The 27,897-nt window shown below is 47.8% G+C and overlaps 1 protein-coding gene across 5 annotated transcripts; it reads left to right on the top strand.

Annotated features, from left to right (window-relative positions):
* Positions 1-1,700: 1,700 nt before the first annotated feature.
* GOSR2 (golgi SNAP receptor complex member 2) lies at positions 1,701-21,665 on the top strand. 5 transcript variants are annotated; one of them, XM_041726108.1, is made up of 6 exons: positions 1,703-1,826; positions 8,551-8,615; positions 10,094-10,199; positions 11,024-11,156; positions 13,890-14,030; positions 17,245-21,418. In XM_041726108.1, exons 1-6 carry the CDS (start codon positions 1,798-1,800, stop codon positions 17,404-17,406), a joined length of 636 nt encoding a protein of 211 aa, XP_041582042.1. In that variant the 5' UTR covers positions 1,703-1,797; the 3' UTR covers positions 17,407-21,418. The 5 variants fall into 5 exon arrangements, with proteins under 5 accessions (XP_041582045.1, XP_041582042.1, XP_041582044.1 ...); XM_041726106.1 differs by having other exon boundaries at positions 1,704-1,826; positions 10,091-10,199; XM_041726109.1 differs by having other exon boundaries at positions 1,738-1,826; positions 10,063-10,199.
* Positions 21,666-27,897: the final 6,232 nt, after the last annotated feature.

Genomic DNA, 27,897 nt, shown 5'->3' with positions numbered 1-27,897 from the left:
AGGGGAGGTCCTCTGGACTTCAATTTCCTTATCTGCCTTACCCACCTTACTGGGATGCTGTGAGGTCCAAAGAAGAGCAAGACATAGGCATAAAAATTGAGAAAATTTAAAATTTCTTTCCAACCTCTAAAAGCTTCTAACTACTTACAGAATTTTCTTTAAAAAATCTATAAATAAAAATTTACACATGACATTGAAGATCCCCCATGATCTGGCTCCAACTTTCCTTCTCACACTATTATTGCCCCCAAGCCCCCTAAACCCAGCCACAAGAGGTCTATGTTCTTTCCCATTATTTTCCTTTTCTCAAGCTATCCCCTCAGCTGCAAACGTCCTTCCCTTCATCTCCATTAGGCCAACAAAATAAACATTTACAGGGGCACCTGGGTGGCTCAGTTGGTTGAGAGACTGACTGTTGGTTTCTGCTCAGGTCATGATCTCATGGGTGTTGGGACAGAGCCCAGCATTGGGCTCCACTGGGAGCTTGAGATTCTCTTTCCCTCTCCCTCTGCCCCTACCCACTGAGTGAGCTGCTCTCTCTCAAAAAAAATAAATCTTTTTAAACATAAACATTTACAGAGGGGTTAGCATGTGCAAGACACTTAAAATTCTATTGATTCTTCAACAAAAACAAAACACTTGATTCTTGAAGGCCCCATTCATAGGCTCTTGCATCCAAGAACCCTTCTTGCTTTTCTCCAGAAAAAAAAAAAAAAAGGTACTTTGTATCACTTTTCTACTTGATAAAGTAGCTGGAGGGCATAATTAGCCCTGTCAACAGACTACAGAGACGAGAGATTTGAAGGCTATCTTTCCTGTATTCCTGCTCCCAGTATCTGTGCCTGGTAATAGTAGGTGCTCATTAATAATTAGAATGGGAAAATGTTTGGGAAAGAATGTACATGGGTGGACAGTCTCTTAGGACACAAAACTGGGTGGGCTCCAGGATACAGGAAAATAAAAGCATCAACTTGTCAAAGGAAGAGGAACATCTCCTCCCTTGGGAGGAACTGCAGATAAGCCTGGGAGGGTGGACACGGGTTAGGTCTCTGTGGAGAGAGAGACCGAAGCGTCCCAATCCTTCGAGTCCTAATTCAAATGCCACCTCCTACATTAAGAATCTTTCCTGAATCTTCGACGGGGCTGACCCCGGCTCAGCTCAGCCTGTCTGGACTTATTTGTATACTTATCTTACTTCCTAGCCCGCGACCTCTTTGGAAGGCAAGAGGAGCCCGGTTTCCCCCACTGCACACATAGTTACTAACCGCTCATTCATTGTGAGTTTATTGGAAGGATAATGGGGGGGGGGGCAGGGAGGGTAGGAAGCGGACAGACTTGACATAGGAGAAGCTCGGGGCACACACTACAGCGATGAGCGAAATCTCCATCCAATCCCACAGCGGAGCAGTCGACGGCGAAGCCAACCCCAGGGAAGGGCAGGGATCCATCCACCTGCTCTCCCGCAGCCGGGCTCTGAGGACCCCACGTCGGTCCTCTCCGACTGCCCTGGTCAACGCCTGAGCTGATGCTGAAGACCGCTCCCGGCCCAAACCCACGTTTCCTCGTCCCCGATCTGCCGCAGCGCCTCTGACTACACCTGGCCTTCTTGCCCGGGCCTCTTCTCCCGTTGCCCTCCTCCTCTCTCGCCACCACCGCCAGCCGGGCGCGCCTGGGGGCAGCCCTGGCTGGCAGGAGGGGGCGGGTCCTGCGACCGGAAGCCGGAAGCCGGAAACCGGAAAGGGCTCTGTGAGGACGTGTTCCGAGGAAGCCAGGGCCGGACCCGGCGCGGCCGGCGACATGGAGCCGCTATACCAGCAAACGCACAAGTGAGGGCCGCGTCGGGGCACGGGCGGGGGCGCAGCCAGGCTGGGCGAGGCCGGCTCCCCTGGCTGGGGCCTCGGGCGTCCGCCGGTGTAGAGGCCGAGTCCTTCCGGCGGGGCGCTGCCCGGGGCAGCTCGGAAGCGCTCAGTCTCTGGCGGGGTGCCCAGGTCGGCGGCGGTTGGAGGGTCCGGCCTGATGCCTGGGGACGTTGGGCCGGACGGCTCCTGGGATCTTCGAGGCGCAACTACCTGCTGGGTAGACTGGGCGAGGGGAAAGCCACACTTATGGATCATAATGCTTTGTCCAGCACCTGCCAACTCAGCGCTCTGGATTGATAGAGCTGGTGGGAAGTCAGGGCCCCTCCACATAGTTTACTGTTGGACAGTCGGGAGACTGATCTAAGGTGTGACGGGATGCGATGGAGGGTAAAGGAGCGGAATCTTCTTTAGCAATCTAGAAAGAGCCGTCCCTGGACTAAGGTCGTCAGAAAAAGTTTCATTGTAGCTCACAGTTCCTAAATGATGTCAGCACCTGCTCCTTCCTCATCGACACTAAGCTTGTTGCTGCGACACTCCCCCCTCCCCCCCCCCCCCGCGCTTTTATTCTGATCTGGTTTATACTAAAGACCGTAGTGATGGAGTGTTTGGTTTGGGTGAGTGAGACTACAGAACCTACTTTGTAACGGTATTAAAATGACAGACTATGGTTCTCACCCTGGAGCCCTGGTCTCATCAAAATTACAGGAAGGGATTAAAAAAAATTCAGCCTGTGAGTCCATTGGAAAAGGAATGGCATTTCTCATGTTGCTAAGGAAGGGTTGGTCTTTTACAGTTAGTCTTTTCTTCTCAAGTGCTGAATCTGGGAGTCCTGGTTCTAGACTTCTTCACCTTATTTTTCTGATCTGTGAAATGTCTGAGGCTGGTTCAACTCCGAGGCTCCTTTCAGCTTCATAACAACTGGTGATGGAGTGTCTTAAAGAGGAACACGCAACCCTGTGAGCATCAGCAGTTAACTTTTGCAGTTGGCAGAAATTAACGATTGTCTAACTGAATTGACACGGCAGTAACCGAGCATATGAATTTTGCTGGGACTTTGAACCCAATTGGTGGTTATCTTGTGCGGTGTCCCTGAAAGTACGTTGGAAGGAGATTGATATTTTATTTTATTTTAATTAATTAATTTATGTATTTTGAGATTGATATTTTAAAATTAGGTGTCTTGAAAGCTCCCGAATCACCACTTGAACGAGTGAAAAGAAAAAAAAAAAGGGATGAAAATCAGAATAAACATTTTATACCTAAATAAAACTATGAAAGAACATCATAGAGGAATAAGTAGCCAGGCTTCTATTTTCGATATTCCAGTGCCCATACTTGTCCTCTATATCATTCAGGACCATTCAGTGCTCTGCACCTTGTTATCTCTAGAGATTCTGATTCATTAGGTCTGGAGCAGAAGAAGCTCTATTTTTAACAAGCTCTCCCAAGTGATTTTGATGAGCAGTTGGGTGTAACAACTATTACTTTATCCCAAGGTCAGTTTTACCTTTTTTTGATTTTGCCTTCTGGTGAGAGGCTAAATGTGGTAGAAGCAAGGTCAGGGAGATGAAAATGGCCAGATGGTTTCCACCACTTTTAAGTAAAAACAACCACTAAGGTTTCTGTGATGCTATGTAGGTTACACAGCAGTTTCATACTGCATTTGGATCTATGAGCCTTTAAATAATTGTGATTGTTAATACCCTATTTTACCTAAGACTGAGGCGTCAAGGAGTTAAATGACTTGCTCATGGTCCCTCAGCTGCTATGTAGTGGAACCAGAACTTGAAACCAGTTTCTTTTAACTCCAAAACTTTGTTTCCTGCTTACAGTGGTCAGAGGCATAATGGATACAAAGTGGGTGTATATGAAGGGGCATTAGGGTGGTTCCATGGACTTTAAAAAGACAACTTCATTTTAAAATTCTTCCTGGATCTTCTGCAGACTTTTTTTTTTTTTTTTTTTTGAGTCAGCAACAGTGACTTGTTATTAGGGTCTCTGTTTGTTTATATTATTACCCAAGCCCACCATGGACCCCGTGCTGAATGGGGCTAGGACTTAGCAGTTTCTAGTGTCCACACTCCCAAGTCATACCTGTGTACCACCTGTTCCGTATTGGCTTCAGGTGTGTTTGTGAATTCCCAGTTCAAAACATTTCCTGGGATGCCTGGGTGGCTCAGTGATTGAGCATCTGCCTTCAGCTCAGGGTGTGATCCCGGGGTCCTGGATCAAGTCCCACATCAGGCTCTCTGCAGGGTGCCTGCTTTTCCCTCTGTCTATGTCTCTGCCTCTCTCTGCGTTGCTCATGAATAAATAAATTTAAAATCTTTAAAAAAAAATAAAACAGATTTCCCGCTTAGCATACTGTAGTTCCCACCCTGTCATTAATTAATACTTGCTTGGTTATTTTGCATTTATTTCCTCTCAGGTAGGAAATATAGAGATTGGAATCATTTTCTTGGCAGTATCTTTTCTAGTTCATTCAAAGCCTATAATAGAGCTTAGATGGGAAAAGTCAGTAATGTTTCCCTACAACTTAAAGTTTACCTGTTTTAGCTTAGAAATCAGTAAAAGCCAAATGAAGGGTGTTTAAAGGGTAGGTGTTGCAACCATCTCTCCCTCTGTCCTCATAGAATTTAAGAATTGAAGGGGGATAGCACCTGGGTGGCACAGCTGGTTAGGAGTCTGACTCCTGTTTTTGGCTCAGGTCATGATCTCAGGGTTGATTGAGCACAGGATTGGGGTCTGCCTTGGGCATGAAGCCTGCTTAAGATTCTCTTTCTCCTCCTCCCTCTGCTGCTCCCTGCCCACCAGCTTGCACACATGCAGACACGTGTGCTCTATCTCAAAATTAAAAAAAAAAAAAAATTTTGCCTGAGTGGCTTAGTGGTTGAGCATCTCATCTGCCTTTGGCTCAGGTTATGATCCCAGGGTCCTGGGATCCCTGTTCCGTGGGGTGCCTGCTTCTCCTCCCTCTGCCTGCAGTTCCCTCTGCTTGTGTGCTCTCCTCTCTCTCTCTCTCTCTCTCTCTCAAATAAATAAATAAAATCTAAAAAAAAAAAAAAATTTTTTTTTTTTTTTTTTTAAAGAATTGAAAGGGACTGGCAAGATTTTCCATTCCAACACACTTTGGTCAGAAAGACCCTTTATAAAATCCAAGGCAGACATGCAGGAACTCTCCTTTTCCTTGTTCCTTTTCTTGAAGAATGAGAGTTCATAATTATTCTCCGGGGTTTTTTGAGAGGTAGGGGGTATGCTGAGTTGAAATCTGTCATCTTGAAATCTGGTTCTGGATCTCCCTTAAGGAGCAGCAATGGAGAACAAGCCCGTTCCTTTTCCTGTATATCAACTCTAGATATTTGAAGACAACCAACTTCCCTGTTTTAATATAGAGGGTTTTTTTTCACCCTTTTCTTTCCTCAGAGGCTTACTATCACTAGCTCTTTTGACAGTTCCTCTTTGTGACTTGACTTCTAGACTCTTTTCCAGTCATCTTTTCATCATCTTCCATTAGGGGAAGCCTTTAATAGACAGGGTCCTTGAACAGATGGCTCCCAGAATGGAGTGCCATTCAATATTGTACATGTGACTTTTTTAAAAAGTCAAAATACTTTTCATCCCTGACAAATTTCATCTTACTATTTTAGCCTAAATGAAAAACATTAATATTTATTTTGCAGTACAATATCCTAACTACTCATTTTTTAATAATAAATTTATTTTTTATTGGTGTTCAATTTGCCAACATACAGAATAACACCCAGTGCTCATCCCGTCAAGTGCCCACCTCAGTGCCCGCCACCCAGTCTAGCTACTCTTTATAGCACAGAATCATGTACAAATTTCATATGTTGGCTTTAAAAAAAAAATTGGACAAAACATAAAGCCAAAGGCAGCCTTGTGGTAGAATGCTAGAAATCTCCCCTAGGATCCTTTGGGTACCTCATTTAGCCTGCCATGAAGCCCTCATCCTTAAAGCTTAAAATACTTGTCAATCCAATGAGGTGTGATGTCTCATTATTTTAAATTTGCCTTCTCCTGATTGCTGGTCAAGGGAAGTATCTCTTTATATTGACTGTTTGGGTTTTCTTTACTGTCAGTTGCGGTTTGCGCATTTTACAGAAGTTCTCTGTTTGACTTTTCCTGTTGACTTGTAGCATTCCTCTTATATATTCTAGACAAGAGTCCTTTCTTACTTGTTCCAGGTATTTTCCAGTCTCTGCCTTTTATTATTTATTTGTTTTCATGGCACCTTTGCTGCAGAAAAATTTTTTGTTTTCATGGACTCAGATTTACCAGCCTTGTGGTTTGTGAGGTTTGGGGATAGTTTTGTTTTTTGTCTTAAGAAGTTCTTTAACCTGAGGTCATAATATGCACTTTTATATTTTCTTCAGAAAGTTTTTTTAATTTAAATTCAGTTAATCAGCATGTAGTATATTATTAGTTTCAGAGGTAGAGTTCAGTGATTCATCAGTTTCTTCAGAAAGTTTTAAAGCCTTGCTTTTTCCATTTGGGCTTTAAACCATCTGGAGTTTATTTTTGTGTATTATGTGAGATATCGTCTGCTATATGGGTAACAAAATGAGCCTTTGGCATTGACTCTAGTACCTTCTTTTTTCCACTCATTTATGTCATTGAGTTCCCAAACATGGAGAGCTCTTTCTAGCTAGCCCTATTCTTTGCTTCTTGGTCAGGGTTGGGGTCAGGGTTCGTCTGTCTGTCTCTGTACTGCTACCATATTGTTTTTATTATTATGGCTTTGGTGGGTTGTTTTTATTTTTAATATTTATTCATGAGAGACACAGAGAGACTGTCAGAGACATAGGCAGAGGGAGAAGCAGGCTGCTTGTGGGGAGCCTGATTCAGGACTTGATCCCAGGACCCTGGGATCACGATCTGAGCAGAAGGCAGACACTCAACTACTGAGCCACCCAGATCCCCCTGTTATTATAGCTTTGTAATAAGTGTTAATAGCAGGTGGGACAGGTCTCATACTTTGAAATTCAGAGTTGTCTTGGATACTCTCTGCCCCCAACCCCTTTTTGTATTATGTTCCATTCCTGTCAGTGATGCTGCTAATTTTCAGATTTGCTCTATGAAGCTACCACTGAAAATTTGCCTCACTGCCTATGTTCAGGCCTTCTGTGAAATCCTAATTCTCCTTTCCATCAGCGTTGCCATGCGGTCCTCTACTGCTGTTCCTATGGTAACCCTGATCCAGATGTTGCTTAAGTCAAGCTGTATTCCTGTATCTGCTTCCAAATCTCATGTGCCCTCATTCTAAACTCTCAGGACTTACCTGACTGGAGTAGCAGTCTGGTCTCTCCATCTCTAGTAGTGATTTCTAGTTTCCTCTTAGGGCCATGCGTCTCACCCAGGCGCACTCAGGGTCATTAGAGAGCTGGCCTTGCTTCTGGTGCCATGGGTCCTATTTAGAGGTTTCAGGAAAGCCCTGGGAAAAGACGAGAGGTTGAAACCAACTTTGGACTCCTGGCTTGCATTAGTAAATTTGGGTTCACAGTTGGTGCTCATGGTGGAGGATGGCTGCTAATCTTTCAAGGGTTGGAGGTGATAGAAGAGCTCAGCAGACTCCTCCCATGTGCCTCTACTATGGAAAGACCAGACACACTAGGAGGCAGTTGTTGGGGGCAACAGAGGCAGTATTCAGTACTGATCACACAGGCCTGACAGGAAGGGCTCCGAGGGTAACCTTGGCCAAGCCCAGGGGAGCCTCTGGAGAGTGCTCCAGGGCCTGATGTCTGGGATTGTACCAGAGGTCCAGGGTACAGTGTTGCATTTCCAAAAGAGATAGCAATCACCTGGTATTGCTGGGGAAAGATGTTTACCAAACAGGAGATCTCTATCTTTCAGGACCTTCTCTGATCATCTCCAACTGATAGCCTCATCCCTTCTCCCCTCTGACCCCAAATCCCTTCCAGGCCGGCGAGCCTGATGGTAATCCACCTGACATGCCTCTTTGGGTACCATTTTCTTCATCTCTTCCCTCAGTAGATCATGTCTTCAAAATGATCTTCAGAACTGCCTTCACCCCACCTGTTCCCTCCAGCTTACTCTCCTGTGTGCTTGCCTTTGCTTGGCACCACCAGGCACAGTTCCTCAGCTTTCTTTTTGTTTAGACTTATATGTATTAGTGCTCCCTCAAATCTTCTTGGGACTTCTCATGTCTCTCTGGCCTGTCATTCCTAATTACATTGTTTCTCAAGGACAAGGATTATATCTGTCCTGCCCTTTGGCCCTCCCTAGTACAGACCAGCGCTCGGCACATTGGGTCAAAGAACAGAGAGTGGGATTGGCTGGGTCCAGATTGGGGTTTATCACTTGCTGTGTGACCTTGAACAAGCTACATAACCTTTCTGCACTACAGTCGTCTTATTTATAAAACGAAGATGATAATGGTACTTTCCTCATGGGGTCATTGACTTTGCAGGATGTCTGATATGTGGCAAGGGCTCAATAAATGCTGCCTGTCGGTATTATTATTCATGTTCATGTTAAAATGTTAGAAATCATGCCAAAACATGTGGCCTAAAGTGCCACTTACAAATTTTACAGTTCAGTGATGCTGTCAATTTAAATCAGTTACATGTTGGCATCAGAAAACGTGTCTTTCCTGACCGAAGCACTGTTGATTACTCCTGTCTCACTCATTTCCTCTCTCTTCCTTTGATAGGCAGGTCCATGAGATCCAGTCTCACATGGCACGCCTGGAGACGGCAGACAAGCAGTCTCTGCACTGTGAGTAATTAACTATGGAGACCAGAGTCCTTTCTCTGATGACACGATGCTAATGGGCTGGGTTTCCTGACCACATTTCTGCCTCAGGGGTTTAATGATTCAGCGCAGAATGAGTTCTGTTGTTGGGGTGGACAGAAAAACCCTCTGGCAAAGTCCCTGACTTCCCTGATTGCACCCTGTGGAATCCCACAAGTCTTATCCCCCATTACCCCTCCACTCAACCTGACATGGCCCTATGGGAATGGACGTTCTTCTCCTCCATCTGTCTTAATCTAATTACCAAGCCCTTAGAGGAATGTACTCCATACCACTTCAGGGATATTTAACTGGAATTGGTCATTTCTTCTGAGCTGAGAACTGTGGCTCTTTAGGAGGATTATTCAGAAACGAATAGCAATATTAATTGGTTTAGTTCCCACACCATAGTTTCTTTGGAGAAGAGCACTGCTTTTTGTTTTGTAGTTTCTTCTCTGTTAGAAGGAAAGGTCCTGTCCCAGAGCTGGTCATAGGGGCACCGCTGGTTACCCACACACTGTGGAGGCCACCCCCTCACTCCCTACCTGGCTGTGAGTGCACCGTATTCAGTCCACTAGTACCTTCTTTCTGCAGCTTCAGAAGTGTCTCTTTTCTGGGTTCTGTGCCCACCTTGTTCTAATCTAAACTGTGTTTGTTAGCTGTAGGTTGGCCCAGGACGGTGACATCACTGTCTGCTGTCATGACTTTACTCAGCAAGAAGCAGTCTGGGTGCCCTTTTTTTGTGCACAGTGTCCATGGGCTCTGTTTGCCTTCCCAGCGTTCTCATTGTCACACGATTAGAAATGGAAAGGAGGTCATTTCGACTGTTTATCAAAAGGGATAAGGAAAATGAGTGTATTTATCATATCTTTACCTCTGAGGATTCTTTCCTGGGCCTTTCCTAGTGATATTTGGTCTATTTTGGGGATTGCAACGTCAGTTTGCCCATTATTATGGAAAGCCTTAAGGGAGCGCTTCTCTGTGTTTCACACACTAATCTTCCCCTTTGTGCTTTTTTTTTTCTTTTAACCTCATTACTGTAGGGAATTCAATTGGCAGCCTTTATACTAGATATTTATAACTTGTATCTGAGAATAATCTCAAAGGAAAAGAGACCTCGTTCTGTTTCAGAAGATACTGCATTTCGCTTAAAATATTTCATTTCTAAAGGCAGGAAATTTATTTCTACAGATTTATCTAGCTTTTTAAAAAATTGGCATTGTCATGGCTTTAACAGCTACATATATGTGTGCGTGTATGTATTTAGAACAATGTTTACAGAGTCACTTAGTGTAACTTGAATTTTTTCCTGTTATTCAGTGGTACTTGCATTTTTCTCCCTTTTCAAATGTGTTTCTTTGAATTTATTGGATATGGAAAAAAGATGTGTTTAATGTATCATTCTAATTTAAGTTCACTGTCTCTTTTCCAGCAATTATTCTTTTTTCTCTTTTGTGCAGTAGTAGAAAACGAAATCCAAGCAAGCATAGACCAGATATTCAACCATCTAGAGCGTCTGGAGATTTTGTCCAGCAAGGAGCCCCCTAACAAAAGACAGAATGCCAAACTGTGAGTGCTCTGACACCCCCAGCCCATCAGAGCTAGCCCAGGGGAGGCTATCGAATATTCTGAAAATCCATTTACACATTGAAAAACTGAGACTCTGTAAAGATAAAGCTGGCAAAGTCCCTAAAGGGCACAATTCCACTTCAGGGATGCTTCCTCAACATAAAAAGCCTGTGAGGCTGGCGGCTCAGAAGCGTCATATCTCTTTATATTGGGTCATTCTAAAATTTTGCCTCCAAGTACTGTTTTTCTGACCAGATTGCCCACTTGAATCCTGCTGCTGCCAGGGAGATTTGCCCTACCCTTTGGTTCCCGCTGCATTCTTGGGTTGAAATGAAATCTTGCCCTTAATCACTTCAGTTTATAATGAACTACCGATCTAATGTTTGATATTCCCCCATAAAATTAAAATGAAACTCCCCTCACCACCTCCACCCCAGCCCCTGCTCCCTAAAGTTTTATGAAACTTTGTTGATGCTTTACTCAAAAGATGCCCTTGGGCTTCTTGGAAAGCGATCTAATCCATAGAAGGTCAGGGAGAGGTCTTTGAGCCTGCTTCCTGTCACCTGTTCCCTGTCATGCATCCAGAATCAGAGACCAGCAGATGCTTAAGTAAAGCTGTTGGAATCTTGTGTGCTACAACCTTGCTTTGACCACAGGCTGCTGCTTTTAGTTTCAATATCCTTGATCAAAATCAGATGATTTTAGCGGGGATAACACACAGTGATGTAGGGAGAAGTAAGGAAACATCTTGAATGCAAAGCCTGGCTACTCTAAGTGTGCTGCCTGAGTTTCCGGAATGTAATCTCTCTCTCCATTAATTCCAGTCGTGTTGACCAGTTAAAGTATGATGTCCAGCATCTGCAGACTGCTCTCAGTAACTTCCAGCATCGGCGATACGCGAGGGAACAGCAGGAGAGACAGCGAGAGGCGCTCCTGTCTCGCACTTTCACCACTAACGTAAGCCAGGCTTCTGGGGTGGGGATCTGCAGGTACTGGGAGGCTCACTGGAGCTGCGGCTAGGGTCTTGGAGCTTCATCCTTTTTGGGGGGTATCTGAAGCCAACTCAGCAAGAGGAGACTAACTGGAAATGACGGTGGACTTTGTGCATTGCCACAGCCACTAGACCTAGACGGGAAATCTCTTTTTTTCTAATACAGAAACCTGAAAAGAAAGCAGTTGAATTGAGGGAATGGGCAGAGGTAAAAATGACCTGGTTTGACGGAGAGGTGGAAGTTCACGTGGTGGAAACGTTTTTCTGATCAGATAGAGACAGATGATTAGAATGGAGACCATTTGTCAAGAGGGCAGCATTTCAAAGCTGCCTTCGGGCGGTCACCATTGTGCTGTGTCTGTGTGTGGTTCCAGCGTCAGATGCATTAAAATGTTTTTGCCCCTAACCTGAGCAGCCATTTGAAGGAATTTGTTAACAGATACTTTGTTTTGGACAGATTGCTTAACTTGAGCCTGTTCAAAAGTGGCCTGTTGGTTCACATGTTGGATTTTTGGGATACCCTTGCCCCTGCCCTCGGGTCTCCATGGGCTCATTTCCTGCACATGGCTATAGAGCACACTGGCCTTTCTCATGTCCTGTGTAATATATTTTCATCAAGTGAGCTGGGCTTGGAGGCCTTTTTGTTATGTTATGTTTTGTTTTGTTTTGTTTTACAGAGAGGTTTTTTTTTTTTTAAGATTTATTTATTTATTCATGAGAGACACAGACATGAGAGAGAGGCAGAGACACAGGCAGAGGGAGAAGTAGGCTCCCTGCAGGGAGCCCGATGTGGGACTCCATCCCAGATCCCAGGATCACAACCTGAGCCGAAGGCAAGCGCCCAACCGCTGAGCCACCCACGTGTCCCGAGAGGTTCATTTTCTAACAAGATCTTAGCTTTCAAAGTCTGCCATCAGAATTCAGACCAGCCCACATTTCACAGATGTTTAAGTCTCTTTGCTGTGTCTACACTGGCAATAAATTTCCCTGAATGTGCCTGCATAGTTTTTGTTTCTCTAGGGTAAGCAGTCACGTAACAATGATTAACAATTCAAAAGTGTAATGAGGACATGTTCGTGGTCTAATGGTAAGGATAGCTGTCTTTTTTGTAGTTTCAGATTTTCTTTTTCTTTTTTAAATTTTTTTAAATTTTTAAAATTTTTTAATTTTTTAAAAAATTTTAATTTATTAATTAATTATAAGTTTCAGATTTCCATAGCTGCTCTTCAAAAGGTGCAATGAACTATCCAACCCACTAAAAGATGTGTGGGCGTCTGATACAGCACTGGGTATTCAGGCCTGTTTTAGGCCTGGGACGATCACTCAGAATTATTTTGTTTCTTACCAGCTTGGTGTGGGACTGTGTAGACAGTGTCCCTAGAGAAAATTGACTTGCCAAATGAAGTACTTGCTGGTCATTCTGTGAGCTGCAACTATAATACATTTTTCCCCATGAGCTATATATACCCTTTCAGGTGGGAGGGTAAGAAAAATTTGTATATAAAAGGCATTCTGCAAATGCCTGTCAGAGCCGCTCGTTGATTCATTCAAACACTGGAGTCTTTGCCCCACTGACCATTAGCCATGTGCAGAACACCATGGAGGGTGCCAAGAGTAAAGCTTGTGGAAAAATACAAAGCCATGGCTCCTACCTGTGAGAAGCGTGTCATCTGCGGGGATTGAGGGTAGATGCATGAAAAATGGCTCTGAACTCGGGAGCAAAGAGAGGTGGTTTAGCTTCTTCGTGATGATCAAAAGAGATGGGAATGGCACTGCTTGGCAGACTGAAGAGCGTGCCATCATCAGGAGGCAGGAAAAAACAGCATTTCAGCCAGTCCTGACTGCTGTATACAGTCTACTTTGGTGTAAACTTAAGAGTTCCAGGGCCAGTCTCCAATTGGTCTCTACAGGATGATTAGGAGGGCTGGCTTGCTCTCAGTAGTGAGATGCAGGCCCCACTGAACTTAGCTCTGCATGAGCCGAGACAGGCCGCTCCACCTCTCTGGGCTTCAGTTTCTTCACCTCTAAAATGGGAATGCTATGGTAATTACGCCGTAATGTCTGCATGAAGATACAGGGAGCTTAGGGCAATGTGCACGCAGAGTGGAAAGGGCTTGATCAACATCTGTTTTTCCCTTCCTCCCTTTCGTTCCAGACCTTTCTTGCCTGCTTAGAATTGTCCCATCCAGGCCACGCTTTGGCCTTCGATGGAAAGCACAGGTTCCTCTACCCTTAGTCTCAATCTAATTGCAGTGATAAGCTGTAGATAAAACAGCTGCAGACCAAAAGCAAACAGTTAATATTGCGTTAAGGGAAAGCAAAGGAGAGGAACGTGTGGAACAGGCTGAGTTCATGGTCAGAGAAAGCCTTTAGGAGGAGCCCAGCAAGGCCTTGAAGGACCGACATCTGTCCTAGACCATGGTCATGGCAGAGAGGCAGGAGTTAACGGGCCTCATGTAATGGATTCGTTTGCAGAGTGCCACATCTGAGGAAGGTTGCTCTTGCTCTGAGCGAACAGAGGCCACCCAGGTCTCTGCTTTGCATTTTCCTCTCTATTCGGTTCCTTTGATTCTTGCACCATTCCCTCTGGCTATTCCTCGAGCTTGGCCTTGGCCCAAAGGCAGAGTGGCCAGATGCGGCGGGATCCCAGGAGCCGAGCAGCCAGCAGAGCTAATCCAGTGCCTGCGTCTCTTTCACAGGACTCTGACACCACCATCCCAATGGATGACTCGCTGCAGTTCAACTCCTCCCTCCAGAAAATTCACCACGGCATGGATGACCTCATTGGAGGAGGGCACAGTATTCTGGAGGGACTAAGGGCCCAGAGACTGACTTTGAAGGTGGGGCACTTCCGGGGGACAGGGACCAGGCCCCTTGTCTTGGCCTCCTCCAACAGTTTGGTACCTGCATTTACCTTTCAGCTCTTTATCTTCACATTTTGAGATTTTGATGGAGCCTGGGGTCCTTCCTGTCGGAGCTGAATTATTGCGAGTCCACGGGTCACCATGCTCCCTTTACCAGTAGCTATTTCTTGTGCTCACTGTGAAGCATGATTTGGCATCTCTTGGTACCTAGGTCCTTTTCCCTGTCCCGAACCTTTCGTGACAGTGGCCGCTACAGAAGGAACCAGTAAGATCCAAGAAATTCCACAATTTCAGAAATTATAGAATCCATGATTCTAAGAAGGCAGATGCGGCCGTATGTGGCACCTCCCCCTCCGTGGCTTCTTGGAGAGCCCCTCCTGTGGACCACCTTGGACACTACATCTTTTGTGCACCTGTAACCGAAGCGGATAGTAGTGAGTGGTGGGGGCTTAGGGCTGCCCTAGCTGCCTGGTGGCAAATGGCTTCTAGAGCACCTGCTGCTGAGCTACAGCACCTCTGTACTTTTGGTAGTCACAGGTGTTTTCTAGAAGCCCTGCCCCATTGGCTGAGACTCCAACTCCCCCCTGCCTCCCACCCCTTCCCCGGGAGTGGTTTACAGAAACATTACACAGATTCTGATGTCAATCGTGGTGTTTCAGCCTCAGCCCTTTTCCTGTATCAGCCCTGATGGATAATGGGGTGTGGGCTGCGCCTATTATCAGGGTGTGGTCCCCTGTGAACGAAGCAGTCCCGGCCACTGAGCTGTGAGAAACAGTCACTCGGAAGTGTGAACTTTATCTTAGTTTTTTTTGGACCACGTTGAGCCTGTCAGCTCCACAGGCCTTTGGTACATTGCTGACCAGCCCCTGCCATCTTTACCAGGGAGAAGGTCAGGCAAGCCGCGAGGGACAATTAACCTGCCACTGGCTGTGGTGGTGCTTGTGGTCCTGAAGTATGCTCTCTTGACAGCTTCACGGGTGCCACCGTTCCAAGTGGCCACCTGCAGTAATCTCAACTGATACATGATGATTAATCTACATTTTCCTTAGAAAACTGCCCACAACCCAGTAAAACAGTAAAACCCTTTTATTTATTTATTTTTGATTGGGGGGGAGGGGCGGAGCTTGCAGAGGGAGAGAGAAAGAATTTTAAGCAGACCCATGCTGTGTCTTGATCAGGGGCTCAGTCTCACAACCCTGAGATCATGACCTGAGCCAAAATCAAGAGTTGGACACTTACCATCTGAGCCATCCAGGCGCCCTAGTAAAAGTCTTTTAGGACAAGACTCCCCATGTCGTACCCATGTACCTGGGAGGTGGGGTTAGTTAGAGCTTATTGTTAAAACAAATGTTCATGTCCTTGCAAAGTCTTGTATCACTGGGGAGTCCAAGTAACATTGCCCCTACACTGTCCCCAGAAGGAAGTGCCGGGAAGCCTGGCAAAGTGGTTGGGGTTGGAATGTGAGGTTTCTGATTCAGTTTCCTCTGGACATCTGCTGCCTACCTGTCTTATGAAGTCTTTTGATTCCCTCCTCCCACCCCAGTCCTGTTGGGGTTTTCTGCCTAAACCATTTGAAAGGAACATAGGAGAGAGCATGAAGGAACTGGGCCATGATTTGGGGAAATTTGGGGTTGGAAAGGAATACATTTTTTTGAAATTTATGTTAATTTTCTAGTGATTTGCTGCTTACACTTCATATAGTAATAAAATAATCTGAGCTAAACAGAATCTTTAGCGAGCGCCTAAATTTTACCATTACTGTCATGGAAAAAACATGTCTCTGGCCTTCTCGCAACAGTAAAGTTTGACTTGAGAGATGTCTTTCAGTAAGGCTTGTCTGTCATTGTGGGGCTGAACCTAGGTTTTGAATTCCTGTCTTGTGATGCCTCATGTTGTCTACACCTCTTCTTCTTCTCTCTTGCTCGTTAATGCATTGTTGATTTAAAAAAGGCACGTAGGGCATTAGGTTAGATGCCATCCGTAAGGATGCAGTGGGTGATGTGTGTGGAAGTAGGCTGTGGGGTCTGTCCTAGGAGTCATTTAAACTTATTACTTCATAAGAAATTGTGCTTAAAAACAAAAATTAGAAAGCCAAGAGGAGGGGCAGGCTGGGTGCTATGGGCTGTTGATTTAGGAGTAAAATATCCTTTTGGCTTTGGTGGTGTTTTGTAAGGGATCATGGCACTGGTAATTGTACCCTTCAGACCCTTTGATAAACATGGACATTGACCCACACGTTACACGCCGAAGAATCCCAGAAATTTCTATTTTACAAGGTGAACAAGCTGATAGCCAGGGTTTGGGAGTTAAGAAGCAGAGGAAAAGTTTTTTGATGTTGCCTTTTTTTTTAAGAAAATGTATAAGACATTGTAAAAAATTTTTTCTTGAGATACAATGTACAAGAGGCACACAGATCTAATGTGTGCAGGTCATTGAATTTTGGCAAGTGTGCACACCTTTGTAACTCACACTGCTCTCTAGACAGACCATTTCCATTGGCCCTGTACAGTCCCTCCTTCTTTCCCAGCCAGTTTACCCCTCCTTCCAGGCAACCATTGTTCTTATTTATCTCACCATTAAGTAGTTTTGCCTGTTGCTGAACTTCACATAAATGTATTCGGAAGTATGACTTCTTCCTCTCAGGAATGTTTTCCAGGCTCTTTGATGTTGTTCCATGTGGGTCATTAGGTCCTTTTTATTGTCAAGTAGTATTCTAGTACAAAGATTCACTGTACGTCGTTTGCTCATTCTGTGCTTGGTATACACCTGGGTTTCCAGTTTTTGGACATTCTCCTATTTTCCTTTAGAAGCTTGTGTTTAATTTTGTGATCCATCTCAAATTAATTTGGGGGCATAATATGAATTGAGGATCTTTTCACACACATACATGGGTATAACATATATGAGACGTGTGTGTGTGTGTGTGTGTGTGTGTGTCTGTCTGTCTGTGATCCCCATGTGCCTAGAGTCCCTTGTTCCAGCACATTTGTGGAAAAGACTTTTCTTGCCTCCTTGCTTTGCTCTGGTACCCTGATCAGAAGTCATTTGACCATAAGCGTGAATCTGTTTCTGATTAATGCTGCTTTTTATATGCTTCAGGCATGACCAGGAGACTGTCTGTTGGTAAAGTCCCATTCCTTGGCAAAAAGAGCTGATCATTGTTTTTCTTTCTCTTCTTGTCTGCCCCCAGGGGACTCAGAAGAAGATCCTTGACATTGCCAACATGCTGGGCTTGTCCAACACAGTGATGCGGCTCATTGAGAAGCGGGCTTTCCAGGACAAGTACTTTATGATCGGTGGGATGCTGCTCACCTGTGTGCTCATGTTCCTCGTGGTGCAATACTTGACATGAGCTGACTGAGCCCAGTGGCTGCACATTGTTCCCACTGCGTTTGAATCTGTGTGAGTGTGTGTGCGTGAGAGAATGGGGGGGGCCCCAGAGGCTGCCTCCTGAAATGTATGCCCTTCTCAACTGTGAAGACCACTTGGAAGTAACTGTCATCTGTAACCTGGTGGGAGTTTCAAACCTGCCTTGTTGTCTGTGACACCATGGAGGGGGAGCTAGTGCCACCAAGATGCACAGTACTTAGGAAGTGAAAGGAGTACCTGTTCTCTCTCTCTCTCTCTCTCTCTCTCTCTCTCTCTCTCTCTCTCTCCCTCCCTCCCTCCCCCTCCCCCTCTCTTGCCCTCATGGGGGAGGAAGTGACAGAAGGGTAAGGGATGAAGAAGGAAGCGGGAGGGAAAGAACAGCTTTGCTGGTTTCTAGCTAACACGCACCCTGAGAAGATTTCATAGTGAGCCTTGTAGGTAGGACTATCCGCTTCATCACCATCTGGCCTTTCTGGCTCCTCGTGGAAAGGTCAGAGCAGAAGCAAAAAGAAGGAGGGGAAGGAGGCCTTCTTTTCCCGTGTCATTGTAACACATGGATTTCCATGCTCTTGCTACCAGCATCACCCACCCTCAGTGACAGGCAGATGACTAACTGCTGGTACTTGTCACCCTTCCCTGGAAGCAGCTACCTAGAGGAAACAGAGGCACCGATGCCATTACAGTCAGCAAGTAAGATTTTCCACATTAAGGTTGTTGGGTGTTCCTCCTTTCTAAAATAAGGCCAGTATTATTCCCTGAGAATGTTCAGTCTTGGGACTGAGGCCCCTAATCACTGATTCTTTCCCAGTGGTTAATAGAATGGGTGGCTGCTGTGGTTTCAGGACTGCCACTTGGCATCATGCCCAGGCACTGGTGGGCCTCTGCCCCTGTCCAACACCGCACCCCCCCCCCACCCCCAGTCCTGAAAGCCATTGTGCATGGGGGTTAGTGATGTACCTTCACAGCGTCTTCTCTAGTTTCAGCATCCCTGGTTCTCTGGCTCTCTTCCCTTCCCCGAAATCTACTAGCATCTGTCAGCCAGTCCCCCATTCTTCCCAGCCAGCATGGGCAGGGCCCACCCCGGAGACAGCCCTGGTGTCCTGTGTGTCTCTGCTGTCAGACCAGGACCTCTTTCCTTCTCTGACCAACCCCAGGTTAAGGCTATATCAGTACCTGGTGTGTTGTGGGATTTCTTGTAAAGCCAGCTGCTCTGTTGTAGCTGAGCACTGCATGTACTAGAAAGACCTAGCGTGTGTTTTCATCTGTCACAGGCCCTGCCAGCCCCAGGCTCAGTACCTTATAGCAAGATGTAAAATAATACTGAGAATTTCCCAGAACTGGACCACTGGTCAGTATTAACTCCACCTGTGATTGCCTTGCCCCATGTGTGTCCTGGGTTTTTTTTTTTTTTTTTTTTTTTTTTTGGTCACCTGGACTGTCATCTCTTTTCCTTCTCTATGTGTGTTCTATTCCACCTCCTTTATTTACCTCCCACCTGTTTCTGTAGCAATATTGGTCTTTTCTAGCATACTTTTTGGCGAATGTTTCATAATTGTCACAGATTTTTAACATGGGTTTCCCAGGTGCTGATTTCGTAGTTGGTGGGTTCTCCATGGCTCCTAGCTCCCTGTGCTAAACAGGGGCCCTGGATTTCCAAGGAAGGGGAGGGAACTGTGACCCCTTCATAAAAGGGTTGAGGGCCCCACCAGAGTACGAATGGTGGCCCAGAGGGTAGATAGCTGTCTAGGCATCTTTAGACCTAGGTCTGACTTTGGGGAGGTGAAATTTGCAGCACCCTCAGCACCCCTGCCAGCAGAGGGATCTTAGCAGTCTATAAAAAAGGTTCTTAATGCACAGACCCGGTTGTCCTATTCCCTGGGCATCTGAGGATCCTGCCAAAGAGCATCCTTTAAAGGAAAGGTGTATAAGGAACAACTAAGCCCTGCAGACCTGGACTTGGGGGCACAGAAAGTCCCCCTAGCACCTCTCCCCCTGCTTTGCTGTTGTGATAGGTCTGTTCGTAGTGTACACCAGTGTGTTTGCACACTTCACAGTGAGTGCTGGCCTTGATGTACCAGAAGTAAGGCTTTCCGTCCTGCTGTACTTTCAGAGCCATCCTCCCCACTTTGTAATAAAAATCATAGAGGCAGTTTGTGGGTCTTTGCCGCCTGGGGCTAGGGAATGGCAGCCACAGGGTGTCTGGAGGCCCAGAGAGACGGGGACGGCACAAGCTGGCTTTCAGTGTCCTGTGTGAAACACACCTTGGCCTATCTGGGTGCTACTGTTTCCATCAACCACTAACACCCCCCCACCCTCACCCCCGGTGTAGGGAAGGGTTCCAGGCCAGGGAAGGAGCACCCTCTAGTGGAGCTGGGGTGAAATCTTAAAACAGGCAGGTCTGTTGGCGGCATCTGCAACCTCATACAAGATTTGAGTGTGCCTGTTGAAGACAGATGGGTTGTCAAGGAACCGGGAAATAGCTTCATTCCAGGGGAATTTGCTCCAGGTGCAACTACCTAAAGAAAAACCAAACTCAAGGACCCAAAAGTAAGTAGGAGTGTCTTGATTTCATAGGAGGCCTCACTGCTGGGTTTTTCCCAAAATCTTTTGCCCTTAATGAATTTAGATGGGTCTGATTTGCAGATTTGGATTTATACCCCTTGTTTTTGAAACATCAGTTAAAGTTGAGGTTTACATTTTATTTAGAAAATTCTATTTTGTCACTACTCTTTTTTAAAGTTTCAGGCCTGAGATTCTCACACACAGCTCCATGGCCAGGGTTAGGCTGGCTACCTTAGAAGCAGCTGGGAAACTTTTTTGAAATTGTAGATTCCTGGGGTCTCTCCCAAACCTTCTAAATTAGAATATTTTTTAAAGTCTAAGGTAATTCTGATGTGTGTATTTTGGAACCACTGTCTTTTTAGACAGAAGGCTTTTGTCTTAATCAAAGATGATACCATTTTAAAGTACATGCTGAATTCAGTAGGGATCTGTGTATAAAGAGCAAAACTTTTATCAATGTCCAAAATAAAATCTCACTTGTTTATATCCTATCTTATTCCAGAAAAGATTTGAGGAGACTTACAGGTACTAACAATACAACAGGAAGAAATGAGGACCAAGAACAAATAAGATTAGTGTCATTACTAAGAAAAAGTAATGCAAGTGTAAGTTGTGAAGCCCTTCTAGAACTATTCTGGGTTTGGTTTTGAGCCCCAGCATCCAAAGCAGAGAGAAGCATTATCTGTTGTTGTCTCAGTGGGGTTGGGGATGTCTCTCATTCAGAGGAAAACCCAGACCCTTAATACTGCTGGTCTGTGGCCCTTACTGGAAGTCAGGTGTGGTTATTCTCCAGGGCCGTCCCTCTGCTCTCTACAAACACTCTGAATCAGGTCCTGTATTATCTCCATCGTGCAGGTGGCTGAGATGTAGTGACTTTCTCTAAGCCGCACATCTGTCTGGCCTCATAGCCCAAGCTCCCAACCATGGCATTGAGGGACCTCCCACACCCAGGATGGGGGGCAGGAACTATGGGCAGAATGCCAGGGTTGAGTACAGGCTATAAGGCATTTGTGCTTCACATGGCAGGTTCTCCATCTTGAAGTATTTTCCTACTTGAAAGTGGGAGAGGAGATTTGTCAGGGGAAGCTTCTGGAAATAAGAGGATGGAGCTGTACTCAGGCATCGCCACTAGGGAGCGACATAACCCTACCTGTGGCTGGTCTGCCGGGTGCTGAGTCTGGGCCTGAGGCCTGGTGTATTTGGAAGAGGAGGAAACGGGTGTCCACTTGGGTTGGTTCCTTTTAGATACAAAATTCCCTGCTGAGTGGCAGCTCTGGGCTGTTCTGTGGGGCTGTCGGGATGTGGCCAAAAATGACCTGAAACCTACTAGTTCTGATTTTCAGACTCCCATTCCACTTGGTGTTTCCTTCAGCACACAGACCTGTTTCCTACAAGAATGGAAAATGTTTCTCAAAAGTGTGTGTTCATTCTTACTCCCCGTTTTATGTCCTTTCATTTCTTGTGACACATGGGAGAGGAGGGAGGTGGGATGGGGTAAGGGAATCTGGGAGGTCCTGGGCCCCTCTGGTTCAGTTGCTAAGTTCCCTGCCAAAGGAACCCCTCTGTGAGCATGCCCTCCCCGCCTCTTCCCTACATCATTCTAGCACAGGGTTCTCCACCTTGGCTGTACATGTGCATTCTTCCTGGAGCTTTTAAACATACCCATGTGTGGGTCTTAACCTGATCTGGTCTGATTAATTGGCCTGGCATGTATCCTGGGCATGAGAAGTTTTACAGGTTGTCCAAGCAATTGTAACATGTAGACAAGGGTGAGAAAGACTACTCTAGCCCTAGAGCATTCGACAAGGTAAGGCTGTCCCCCACAAACTGCCCTGTGGCCACACCAGGGAGCCACTGCCCTGACCACTTGGGGTGGGCTTCTGGAGGGTGGAAGCTGGGTTCTCCCATCAGGTTAGGGAAGGGGCCACACCCTTCCTGGCCAGTGGACCCCCCTCATAGACTGCTACCTCTGTGTCTGCTGAGTGAAGCACCTCAGGGTGACGGGCCAGTGACTCCTGCCACCCTGGTGCACCTGTTAGCTCTCCCCAGTTCTTTGTCCTCCCTGGACTGCTTGGTTCTTCTTCTACGGAACCTCCCGTACTCTTGCACATCTGCACCTTTTTCACAAGATATTTCCTTCAGGGTGTGCCACCACACTCCCACAATCCCAGGTCCTCTCCAAGAAGCCCTGCCCTCGATCCCCGACAGACCCGTAGCACTGCACATCTGGGGAACAGTGGAGATTCAGGTGTGTCTTCACTACAGGGACTTTTGTGCACCCTCTGTGCATAGTAAGTGTTCAGTAGCTCTTGGGGTTCACTGGCCTGCAGGAGGCACTTGAAGAGCCCAGCCCATGCAGGTAACACATTTCTGAGCAATGGGTACAGTGGTTCAGCAAAGTTTTTGTGGCCAGGCCGGGAGGAAACCGAAAGATTCACATGCCGCTAGCCAGGTATTGTGTGTGGTTGAAGCAAAAGGGGAAGAGGTGTGGGACTTCAATAGTGAGAATGCATCAGGGACAGTTAGGGGAGAGACCAGTAGGGGGACCAATTCATCCTGGTTTTAAAGCTCAAAGTCCTAACTCCTGACAACCTCCCCAGGCCAGAGTGAATCAGGATGGTTGGCCACCCTAGCTATACTAGAGGTTAACAAAAACCCGACAAACGCAAAGTACCCAGGAAGGGGGGAGGGACTCTGATCTTGGAGGCTGACCCCCGACTTAGAGATTCCACTAGTGGGGGCTCATCGGCACCTCCTGGAGAGTTGGCGTGGCCTTGGCTGGGCCTAGCAGCTGAGCCGTCCACCCGGCACCCCTGGTCCTTTAGGACTAGGCCACCAGAGCCCAGCATGGGCCCGGCACCCTCGTAGCTGTTCCAGGGCAAGCGTGGGTGGGAAGCAGGCCCTGTCTCTGCAGCTGGCGGGAAGGAGGCACAGGGCAGCGGTGAGAGCCTGGAGTCCAGGGTGCAGGTGGCAACCACATGGCAGGCCCCTCCTGGTGCCTCCACTTTCTCTTAGAATGGGGGTAACGCCTGTCCCGCGGCGCTTCCCACAGCAGACGCAGGGGCTCTACAAACACGCCGGAGGCCTGGAGCAGTGGTTCTCAGCTGCGACTGCCTCCTGGAGAGTTTACAAAGTCCAGGTTTGGGGCCTTGCCCCCAGAGCCATGGAGTCACTTAATCTGGGGCGCAGCCCGGGTCTCAGGATATTTGTTTGAATTTTCCAAGACAGTCTCCTGTACTGACAAGGTTGAGGCCACTGCTCTAAATGCCTCCCAGGTGTGGTTGGTGGTTATGCCTGCCTAACTGGAAAGACAGGAGGTCACACAGAACAACCGGAGGACAGTGACCTGCAGATGTGTTCAGGGTCAGGGGCAAGAGTCTAGAGTGGTTGTCACAGTGGGCTAACCAGGAGGGGCCTTCTGGGAGAGTGAGTTGGTGGCCGCAGGATGACAGGAGAAGCCGGGTGAGGGGCAGTTCCTGAGCTCTGACCAGCCTTGAGCTGTGGAGGCTGGAGGAGGGGGAGGGCGGTAGGTGCCAGGAGGGCCTACACCCGGCCCCTTGCACACAGCTCCTGGCGGAAGTGCTGCGGCTCAGAGGCCCGAGAAGCCTCGGTGGAGCCGATCGCTGGTGGGCAGTAACTCGTGTGTGCCCTGTGCAGCCAGGAGGCCGGGCCGCCCCCTACTCCCCCCGCTGGCGGCCAGGGCGTCGGGCTCCCCGCTCCTTCCCCCTGGGACCGCGTGGGCAGAGCCCACCCTCTGGCCCTACTCCCCTCCCGGCCCCTCTCAGCAGACACACTCTGCTAAGAATGTCTCATGCCCAGGGCATGTGCAGGGGCAGAGGCGAGGGGTCAGGGAGTTGGACCCCTGTAGGAGGGAAGAAGAATCACCGCTGCCCCCCAGACCTCCCCAGGTCGGCGTGAATATCAGATAAAACCCTGAACTCTCCTGAATATCGTCCAACTTCTTGGTGCTATAGGCATGGGGTAAATTCATCGTCCACGAGAGCTTCTTTCAATAAACTTTTTTTTCCTTCCCCCTGCTTTACTCCTTTGGCAGAGGGCAGCCTCTCTTACCACAGTCCAGGGACCTCTTGGAAGAAGAGCAGAATTCCAGAATAGAAGTCGTGGCCACCTCCTTCGATGAGAAAACGCGTTGGGAAAAGTCTTCGGAGGTCACCCATTTGGGGGAACAGCACTTAATTAAAGATGTCGAAGGCCTGAGATATTCACTTGAGGAAAAATATAGCTCAATCCTAGTTCTGTGGCCTCTTACCATGAAAAGTCATTTTAATAATGACAAGAGGGCACCTGTGTGGCTCAGCCGATTGAGCATCTGACTCTTGGTTTTGGCGCAGGTCATGATCTCAGGGTCGTGAGAACAAGCCCCTCATAAGGCTCCATACACAGCTGGGGTCCATGTGTCCCTCTCCCTCCCCCTCTGCCCCTTCCACGTCCACTCTCTCTCTCTCTCACTTTCTCTAAAATAAATCTTAAAAAAAAAAAAAAATCACGACCAGCAATGTCATGGGGTGGTCGTAGGTGCCAAGCAAGTAGGGTGGACACCAGAGACCATGTCCAGAGGACAGAGTTCGGACAGGGGAGGGAGTGGTGACAGAGCACCTGCTGGCAGAGGGAGGACTTCAGCTGAGTAGAGGATGGATTAGTGGCCAGAGCTGTGGTACTAACTGCTGTTTTCCCCTGATGGGGACGTCAGGGAGGAGAGCCCAGTTCTCAGCTGGCTGGGTTTGGAGTGTCCTGTTGAAAGGGTAGGGAAGTATTGGGTGGGAAGCAGGAAAGGGGTGGCAGAGGAAGGCCAGGAGGTGCCGCTGTGGACGCCGGTGTAGGGATCCCAGGCTATCCTCCTGAAACCAGAAACGTAGGAAGGGGCCCTGCTCGTGCCCTGGACTCTGGGCCCAGGAGCTCCTGCTCAGTAAAGAGGGGTGTGTGCTCCTAACGCAGCCTGGGTAAGTGTGCAGGAGAATGGGTGTGCTGGGGCTCTGGGTGGCCAGTCTCAGGAGCATCCAGCAAACCTGGACTCCCTCGCCCTGGTGAAACCATCAAATGGACTTGGGTGTGGGGGGCTGGCACTGCTGTGTACCCTGAGAGACCCCAACAGCTCGTTTTCTTGATGGTGACATGCTGATGAGACATAACGGAGGAGTCAGTCTGGTGCGGGGTGTGGATAAGCTCAGCTCTGCTGGGAGGACCTGACCACCAAGGACTGTGGACACGATCTTTTGAGGTACGATGTAGCATGATGGGGCTGGTGGTGTGCTGTTTGGGATGCGGATGGCAGACATGGCTTACAATCCTGACTTTTCCACTCTGAGCAGAGCAGCCTTGGGCCTAATCACCCTGACCTGTTTCTTTGTGTGTAATGGGAATAATAATATAGAATGGTGGTTCAAATGGCCACACTTGGAATCTTGCCAGGAAGTGACAGTGATTTGTAAGAAGGCAGAAGAACTTGAGTGATAGGAATCAAGCAGGCCTGCATTTGCAGCCCAGCTCTACCCCTCCCCCTTTTAAAAATTTATTAATTTTTTAAGATTTTTTTTTTATTTGACAGAGCACAAGCAGGTGGAGTGGCAGAGGGAGAGGGAGAAGCAGCTCCCCGCTGAGCAGGGAGCCCAACGCGGGGCTCAATCCCAGGATCCCAGATCATGACCCAAGCCGAAGGCAGACGCCTAACTGACCGAGCCACCCAGGCACCCCAGCTCTATCCCTTATTAATTGTGGGACCTTGAGTGAGTCACATCACCCAAGCCTCTGTTCTTTTACCTTCTAGGGATGGATAGAACCCATCTCACCGGCCAGCTGGGAGCCAGTGAACACTGCAATGTATAGAAAGTGCTTACTGCACAGGCTGGGACATAAAAAGACAGTAGCTAAAGTCTTGTTGTCAGCACTGCAGGAGACCTGAGTCTGGTGCCTTCTTCTTCCCCTTGATGTGGTGGTTAATCAAAGGGTCTAATATCCCCACAGAAAGTCCCATCAGCATTCTCCAGGGGGACCGTGTTTGTGAATAGGTTCTGGGGATATAAAACTGAGTTTGGTACCAGAAGACTGGAACCCAGATCCCTACTTGATTACTTATGGCTGCTCACCCCGTCTCTTCCTCGACCTCAGTGTCCTCGCGTGTGAAATGCGGATGGTAATAATGACCCTCAGAGGTGTAGTGAGGACAGAATGATTAAGCATGCGGGGACCATTGAGGATCCTCTGGACTGCAAGAGGCAGCAACCCCAACTCCAAATAGCCAAGCAGTGAGAGTTGTGGAGCTGGGGGCAGGCTGCAAGGTTGGGTGATTCGGGGCTTGGTGCCCTCAGGCATCAAGGCCAGGCTGGAGACTGCCGAGGTTCCCCAAGGATAGTGGAATTCTGGGGAAGAGATGTCAGAGACACCAGAGTTATGGTGGAAAGGTCAGACTGGAATCATTGCCCACCAAAGTTCCTTCATCTATTCACTCAGTAAATAGTATTTGAGCACCTGCTACTTACGTCACGGGGCTGGGCCTGGAGTCCCAACATGATTTCACAAGATCCCATCTGCATCAGTGATTTGTTCTTGTGTAAACCAGTCACCACAAGCACCTATGGGCTTAGAACAACAATACTCAGTTCTACCTCATGGCTTCCAAGGATCTGGAATTAGGATGGGGCCTGGCTGGGATGGCCCACCTCTGCTCCGTGCATGATGCTGGCGCCTCAGCAGGAAGATTCCAAGGCTGGGGAGGAGAATCATCTGAAGGTCAGTCACGTGTCTGGTGTTTAATGTCCGCTGAGCCCCTCAGCCAGGGCTGTCCCCTGGAATGCCCTCCCAGGCTTCTCCCTGTGGCCGGGGCTTCCTCACAGCACGGCAGCACCTGGAGTGAGTCATCCGAGGGAGACAGCCAGGTGGGAGCTGTATCCTTTCTATGGCCAAGTCTCAGAAGCCACATGACATCAGTTCTGCCCAATACTTGGGCTGTGTGGGCTCTTGGGGGAAGAATGTGGGCCCCAGTGTTTAGAAGAGCAGGTCGGATGGGATAAACCCACGGGCATGGCCATCTTTGGAAAGTACAGTCTGCCACAGTCCCCTTGAGTAATGTGCACATCTAGCTCAGGACAATAAAACACGCCAACTCTTGCCATAGGTACCATGTAGCATCTAGCCCCCCGAGACGGTTGGGGAGGCTCTTGAGCCGAATCTCCAGATGAGTCAGATTCGATTGGGCACAGCTTGGGAGGAAGGTCTGTGAGGGAATAGTGTGAGCAAAGGGGTGGCCTAAGGGGGGTGGGGTGGGCCTCGGGCTTGGGTTCCTGAAAGCAGGCCCATTACTCTCTGCCCTCCTCCATTCCCTACCCCTCTGCACACAGTGGGCAGGTCATAAATATTGTTTGAAGTTGGAGTGAACAGTGTGTGTCAAAGAGAGGAAACCCTGGGTGATGCAGTTGGGCCTCTTGCAGGAGTGTGGGTTGAAGACAGGCAAGAAGTCACCTTTTTTATTGTAGGAACTTGGGGTCCTTCTTAGTGGCTGGCTTTTCTCTATGTTTTAGTGTCTCTGAAAGAGTTCACAGAAGCTGGCAGCAGTACCTGAATCCCTTCTCTTTCTTAGCCCTCGCCCCAGGCAGGACTCTTGGGTCCTCTTCCCCTGCCTGCTGGGCCCCAACCCACACTCTGCTGCCCCTCTTAGGGTAGGGAGGAGGCTTCAGGCTGAGGAGCCTAGGATGGACATGGCAGAGGGGGGGGAGTAAAAGGGTCAAGAGGGAGGGTAAGGGAGGGAGGGCAGAGAAGATTAAATTGGTCAGTGTATACAGTGCCAGAGCCAAAATCTCACACTGCAAATTGCTTTTCCCTTGACACTTGTCCCAGAGAAAGGCCCAATTAAAATAGCACCTATTGGAAATGGCAGAGTAATTGCAACAGGCAGCTT

Source organism: Vulpes lagopus, chromosome 12 (genome assembly GCF_018345385.1).
Source record: "Vulpes lagopus strain Blue_001 chromosome 12, ASM1834538v1, whole genome shotgun sequence".
Classification (NCBI taxonomy): domain Eukaryota; kingdom Metazoa; phylum Chordata; class Mammalia; order Carnivora; family Canidae; genus Vulpes; species Vulpes lagopus.
Note: the sequence above shows the minus strand (reverse complement) of the source record. Positions and strands in the feature narration are given on the sequence as shown.

Excerpts from the sequence above, each read along its gene's own strand:
- GOSR2 (XM_041726106.1), top strand. The coding sequence starts at position 1,798 with ATGGAGCCGCTATACCAGCAAACGCACAA. Across the intron at positions 11,157-13,889 it reads CTCGCACTTTCACCACTAAC|GACTCTGACACCACCATCCC; the intron begins GTAAGCCAGGCT and ends TCTCTTTCACAG. Across the intron at positions 14,031-17,244 it reads CCCAGAGACTGACTTTGAAG|GGGACTCAGAAGAAGATCCT; the intron begins GTGGGGCACTTC and ends GTCTGCCCCCAG.